The 7360-nt window shown below is 40.3% G+C and overlaps 1 protein-coding gene across 2 annotated transcripts in view; it reads right to left on the reverse strand.

Annotated features, from left to right (window-relative positions):
• LOC122558360 (homer protein homolog 1-like) overlaps positions 1-3174 on the reverse strand; it is a 106921-nt gene extending 103747 nt beyond the window's left edge. For both annotated transcript variants that reach the window (XM_043706841.2, XM_043706848.2), the window contains exon 1: positions 2688-3174. In XM_043706841.2, coding sequence (XP_043562776.1) covers positions 2688-2692 — 5 coding nt within the window. In that variant the 5' untranslated portion in view covers positions 2693-3174. The remainder of the gene's footprint in view (positions 1-2687) is intronic.
• Between the last annotated feature and the right edge of the window lie 4186 nt (positions 3175-7360).

Here is a 7360-nt window from a genome sequence, read left to right on the forward strand (position 1 = left end):
ATTGCCAGCAATGGCAAAGCTTTGCTATTGCGCTGCTTTGCTCCTCATCGAGCCTTGGATATGGACTGTTAATAGTCAGACTCAAAATCTAATCTCTCTGATACACAGTTATAAAGTGGAACATTTACGTTTTGACCATCTATATTTTGTCAATTTTCCAAAACTTAATCCATGATAATTGACCCCCAATCTGTAAAGTCTGTTTTGTGTAATAATCTCTTGGTACAGTATGTTATAGAATGCTTTTGCAAATCCAAATACATCACTTTCAGATTCCTCTATCTAGCCTGCAACTTAGTGTAATAAAAAGTAAAAATAACTGATTTTAACAATCAAATCCAAATAATAATTCTAAAGAACTTCAAGTTTCAACTGAATTTGTAAAACTAAACAAGAGATTACACATTTTAGCTCACATAATAAAGGTAAACCTGATGTACCTAACTTTCTCCTTTAGCTCAAAGATCTGCCATGCATTTCCAATGTTTTTGTTTACATTTCAGTCTCACATTTGCAATATTTCTCAAAAGAAGAGCCCAGCTGTTCAATGATTTTCCTCAGCAAGTAGACAATGACAGCTTGATAGACACCGGTGTCCAAAAGGACAACATAGATCACAAACTGAATACACATCAACCTAAATGAAGACATGACACAGCTGTGGGATGCACTGCAGAACTGGAGAGAACTAACAATAGCCTCCCTGCTTGAAGCATAACTTGAAGGGACTATAAACATGGAATGACTGTCTTTTCCTCTACCACCTTGTTACATCTCAAGTAAAGCCATTACATACAACCAGTTAGTAAATCCACAAATGTGCTGGCTAAGATTTGGGAGGAGAAAACTCATCTAACCTGTAGTGCCACAAGTCTTAGCATAATGTCTGTTGGATTAATTCGGAGATAAAAGTAGATAATTTACAACAAAATGCATTCCTTCACTGTATAAATTATATTTCTGTAGCTCTACAGAAAACATTCAAAAGGTTTTCCATTCTTATAAAATAGTAAAGGAAAATAAATTGGATTACAAAAAAATTCTGAATAGACTTCAAACCAATTTGGAAGAACTGCTCATTTTCATGAGGAACTCAAATGTTGGATGCTCACTGACAAAGGTTAACTTCAAGCACCAATTCTCCTGAAGATAAAAAGTCAAGTCAGTACTTTTAAATTAACTATAGAAAGTTAGCACAAATAATTTGGACTGACCACTTAATGACAAAATAGACAGATTTCATAAAAGTCACAATTTAATTCACATTTACTTCAGTAAATACACTAATTATTGCGCAAGTTAAGCAAAAAAACTTCAAACAGTAGTCACCATGTGTTATCAAGGACAAATAGCAATTATTACCTGGTCAAGTGACACCGTGGAATGACAAATTTTAAGTGCAATGGATACTTCATCCACAATACAAATGGGTACAACTGATTTCACATTTCATGCAGCTTGCCTTTAAGGTTTCCTCTACTGTAATGTGCAAGTTTCAGAATTTAGCCATAAAACCCAGAGCTACCAACAAACAAGTGATGATTTGGTGATGTTGGTGTTGGACTCGGGGGTACAAAGTTAAAAATCACACACCAGGTTGTAGTCCCAACAGGTTTATTTGGAAGCACTAGCTTTGGGAGCGCTGCTCCTTCACATAAACAATGAATGTAGAATGGTGTTTTAACCATACAAGTGAGCTTTGCATTTTAATTAAATATGACAAGAAACCATTCAACTAACCAAATTGGAAAATAGATGCTGTGACAATTGTTTTCAAGTTTTACTAATGTAGTGAATTATACTAAATAGTTTCAGCCTTCACTGAAAACTTATGTCAAAGCAGTTTTCGGAGAATGTTTCCTTTTGAAAGATGTGAGAATTACACTGAAATAAAAGCGAATAGATCCCATTCATAAATCTGCTAAAGTGTAACGGTATAATGAAGACAGAATTCTTGCTTCTTCGGATACTAACAGCTCAGGAAAGATCCTTCAAGAAAGAGGATTTGAGATTTCCTCAATTCAAAATATTTTAAATATTTCGTTTTTGTTTAAACAATAATCTAACTTTAGGCCCTTATCGTAGATTAATTATATCACCATTCTTTGAGATAAACTGAGTACTCGATATACAGAGTCTAGCCTTCATTCAGGGCGGTGAACACTTAGAACAGAAGTTTTAAAAGAGCTCCGTGCAACCACATCACGCAGAGGTGCTGGATATGGTCACAATTTGAGGCAATAAAGCGCTATCAAATTACGGGAATGATGCTCAGGTCAAACCCAAGCCAACGTTCAAACTTCAAATTATTATACCGGGACATTCTAAAAGATGCATTGAAACTTCGCAGGATTGACGCGACTAAAATATGCCCCGGTGAGTCCCGACTCTGTAGCAAGGCTGCGAGAGCGTTATGTGTCTAAAACTGTGCTAATATAAACCATGGGGACGTAGCTATGAGTTTGAGTGGGTGCTGTAACTGATCCGCGTCCATGGACACTCACTAATGTCAAGCGCCCGAAGCACCAGCGTCAGCGACCTGGCATTAACCTGAAAGCAGCTGTATATGTTGAAACTTAACGAGGGGCGAGAACCCAGACTGACTCAACCCAGCACGGGGGCAAAAGTGTCTATTTTATTTTCCTCCCTCAATATCGCAAACAGCAGCAAGGAACGGAATGTCTCACCCCATTTTTTTCCTCTCTCCTCCTGATGAAGACACGCCGATTCTCCGCCCGCGGGGGACGCTTCTCGCTGTATGGCGTTAATGATGGGAGATGGTGCCGAGACTTAGGCGCTCTCAGCCCAGCTCAGAGATACGTCGGAGCGGATCATTTCATCCCCGAACGTACAGGGAGAGAGGGGCGCGGAGACCCGTCCACAGACAGCGGCTACTCACGGATAACTCCCGTTGGTGCTCCAAGCGACGCCTCCCCCCACTTTTTCAGTCCGGATGCCTTAGAGGTGAAATGAGAGAGATGGGGGGGGGGGGGGGAAAGAGAGAGAAGGTTGGGGGCGGTCGCCAACCGCGGCCCCAAACGGCTGCAAAATCAGAGTGAGCGAACCGGCGCGAGGCGACTGCAACAGCCGGGTCAAGATTCCAATCACGCGGCGCTCCAACCGTCACCATCCATCCCTGCCTTTGTCGGAGGCGGGCAGCGCTGCTCCTGCTCCTGCTCCTGCTCCTGCTCCTGCTCCACTCACTCCCGCAGACTCCACCACTTCTGTCCGGCCATACCAATTCCCCGCACCCCTCCCCCTCCGCGTGCGCCCGACCTTTAAATAAACGTCAGCGCGTCACGGCGTAGCGCCGTCACCCACCTCTGACTCGCCGGCCTCGTTCCGGCTCGGCCCTGACGTCAGAGCACAGCAATTACCGGATGACGTCAGCACGGCTCCCCACACTTTCTGCTAATTATACACACAGCATCCTGTCATTTCACATGCCCTAGTTTGGTTGGAGAGCCACCCACCATCTGTATCCTCAGTGGTTCAGAACGCGCGACAGGAAGTTTAGCATGTTGCCAAGGATAATGGAGCTTCAAATGCAAGCCAAGTGGTTTTTATCTTGCATCTGTTCATGAACCTTTGCTTTTGCAATTTATGAGCCTAGTATATTAGAATGTGAAATGATGGCTTAATTATGTTGTCTGTTTCTAGATGTCATATACATCTTTAATTCCCCAAAACAGTTAGAAAATATTGCGTTAATGCATATGTCTCCAGTCACAAAAGTAATCTTACAGTTGTCATTAAAAAGTTACAAACTAATTTAAAACTCTAGTTATATATTGTGGATCAATGTTCTTTCATTCTTAGTGTCTTCTCTTTATGTGTTCTTGGCTCCATATATATAGATGAGATAATTAAGTATTATATCTAGCAATTTTATCACATCGCCCCTGCCACATTTTTCTCTGACTGGCACCTGATTTATCAATGTCAACTTTTCCAGATGTGAACAAGCACAGCAACTTGTAACTTCCAAATAATTAAACACGGAGAGTATAATTTTTAAAAGTTACCATGCAGCTAATTAGAAAGGCAAACTGATAAGGTACTGCATTTTGGGCAGTTCACCAGTGCCACTCAGCTCCAAACCTTAATACAGTTAAAATGAAGACGAGGAGGGACCTATTCTCTCAAAGGTTCATTAGTTTTTGAAATTATCTTCCAAAGAGAGTTGTTGAAAATTGGAGCCTCCTTTAACAGAAAGGAGCCTCCTTTAACAGAAAACAGAAATTCTTTCAGTCTTTCATATTTAGTATTTTATGTGTAGCCTGAGTGTTTCAGCAGTAACTAGCTTTCTGCAAATATAAACAGATCTCCAGTATATGAATACATGAGTTCATGACTCGCCAAAAAAAACATATGCTATATTACCCTATTATTAATGCAGTGTTTCAAAAAATAAGTAGTTTTTCTTCTTAGAAGGAATTAAAAATAACCTTTAAATGGAGGTGGAGAAGGGGGCAACAGTCACCCTGGCATCATGAGTAGTTGCCCATGGTCATTGGTCAAAAGTTTCAGATAATTGATTGACACAGCCTAGGTGGCCATGCCCAAAATAATGGGCTAGGTAGGAAAAGCAGAGTATGAAAGGAATCAGGGGGACAAGCCATGATCTCCTTCTGGGAAGATGTTCCTCTACACCAGTCCAAGGGAAGACCAAACACTGTTGCTACCAAACACTACTAAAGACTGCAAGACATTTGGAAGGTGGATGTGCGCTGCCTCTACTCCTCCATTTTACAGAATAGCCGAATTAACTAATGTACTATACCTAAACTGCTGCTTCTCCATAAAGGTAAATCTGGAATCTCACTGGGGCCAGGTTAGCGGGTCCTGGTGAGGGATCATGGTAGAGACAGTAGCAGGGAATGGATTAGAGAAACACAGGGAAACCCTTCAACAACCACTTAAGGGCCTCAAATGGTTCAGGTACTAGCAGACTGGCCAATGTCTGCCTCACCTAGTAGAATGGGAGGTAGGTTGACAACAATCAGGATGTCATTGTTATTTGCCTAATTTTAGTCCTCACCTTATCCTAGAGCTGTAAAACTTAGTGCTTCATTTAAGCTTTCATTATAATTCTACTGATGACAGAAACTTCCTGTAAACCAATTTAAATCACTGCAAATTAAGGAATTTGATTTCCCAAACATCATGAAGTAGATTTTCAAATTGCTACTATATTATGTGGTACAGACACCAGTTCTAACAAATTCCTGGTTTTGGTCACCATTGACTTCAATCAAAATAAATACCAATCAGCTGCTCCAGAATACCATTGATGACAGCTTGAAAATTCACCTTGATTCCTTAAGAAATTTGTAACTTTCCAAGACTTCTTTCCAGAAGATGTGGAGATGCAGTGTATTTTTGGTATGGAGTTTCTAAGATCTGTGGAAAATTACATGCCTCATTTTTCTGACAGGTTTGTCAGCTTTAGTGCCAAACATATACGTCTCCACCTTAAATGTGTTACTTTCATTAACATTTTTAACCCAACACATATTTCTTGCATTGCAAATAACTTACATATGATTTTCTTTTTCTAAAGGTCAGAAAGTTAGAGATTTTCATTATTCTTCAGAGTATCTTATTAGTTGTTGTAATTCTAGGCTGCATTATATAATTGAAAGCTAACATTTCTGGATTCTAAACTGGAGTCATAGGTCTGCTATAGTTACAATCCAGACAGTGAATCCAGAGTCTCAGTGGGACCATGTTCCCAGATCATCATGAGAGTTTGAGGGATCATGGTGGACAGCCGGAGATGGGGAAGGAAAAGGTGGGGGGATTTCTTGGCGGGAGTGGCACTTAGGGACTCAATTAGCGTTCACCTTAAGCCTTTCTTACTCCAAGGTGGGGGCTTGTGGATGATGGCACAGTGCCAATGATATGGCATTCAAAATTATGCTCAACTCCTGTAAAATTCAGCCCATCATTTTGAAATATATTAACTTTGATGCCTAATTCTACCTATGACGGGCTTATGTGAAAGAGTCAGGCAAATCTTGTCCAATAATGAAATGAATAAATATCACAGTCATTCAGCCCCTGAGAAAATGTTCAACTATTAATTTACTTGTATTAGATCTGTAAATCAACTGCATTTAAACCTGCCTTAGTCTTAGCATTCTTCCCAAAAATGATACAAATAACATCCCAAAATGCAATCCCAAAAACAATCCACAAAGTGGGCAGAGGGGGCAGGGTTGCCTTGTTAGTTAAGAATGAAATTAAATCTTTGGCCCTGAATGACATAGGGTCAGATGATGTGGAGTCTGTGTGGGTGGAGTTGAGGAACTACAAAGGTAAAAATAACATAAAGGGAGTTATGTACAGGCCTCCCAGCAGTGGTCAGGACCAGGAGCGCAAGATGTACCAGGAAATAGATAGGGCATGTCAGAAAGGCAAGGTTACGGTGATCATAGGGGTCTTCAATGCAAATGGACTGGGTGAATAATGTTGCCAGTGGAGCCAAAGAAAGAGAATTAATGAAATGCTTACAGGATGGCTTTTTGGAACAGCTTGCAATGGAGCCCAGAAGGGAGCAGCCTATTCTAGACTTAGTTCTATGTAATAAGCCATAGATCTTAAAAGATCTTAAAATAAGGGAACACTTAGGAGGCAGCAATCATAATATGGTAGAGCTCAGTCTGCAGTTTGAAAGAGAAAAGACAAAATCGGATATAGTGGGGTTACAGTTAAAGAAACATAATTATAGGGGCATGAGAGAGGAACTGATGAAAATGGACTGGAAGCAGAGCAGGTGGGGAAAACAGTAGAGCAACAATGGCAAGTGTTTCTGTGTGTAATTGAGGACACAATACAGTGGTCCATCTCAAAGAAAAGAAAGATTATCGGGGCGGGGAGGATTAGACAACCATGGCTTACAAAGGAAGACAGAAAATGTATCAAAGAAATAGAGAGACCCTATAAAGTGGCCAAGAGCATTGGGAAATCAGAAAATTGGGAAGACTACAAAAACAAACAGGGGATAACAAAGAGAGAAATAAGGAAAGAGAGGATCAAATCTGAAGGTAGGCTAGCCAGTAATATTAGAAATGATAGTAAAAGTTTCTTTCAATTCACAAGAAACAAATGAGAAGCAAAAGTAGACATTGGGCCGCTCCAAATTGATGCTGGAAGGCTAGTGATGTTAGATAAGGAAATAGCTGAAAAACTTTATAAGTACTTTGCATCAGTCATCACAGTGGAAGACATGAGTAATATCCCAACAATTAAGGAGAGTCAGGGGACAGAGTTGGTAGGCATTACAAAAGAGAAAGTACTAGAAAGCTAAAAGGTATAAAAATTGATAAATCTCCTGGTCCCGATGAGCTACATCCTA

This window comes from Chiloscyllium plagiosum, unplaced genomic scaffold (genome assembly GCF_037043375.1).
Source record: "Chiloscyllium plagiosum isolate Xiang-an unplaced genomic scaffold, Cpla_swu_hap1 HiC_scaffold_2, whole genome shotgun sequence".
NCBI classification, from domain to species: Eukaryota; Metazoa; Chordata; class Chondrichthyes; order Orectolobiformes; family Hemiscylliidae; genus Chiloscyllium; species Chiloscyllium plagiosum.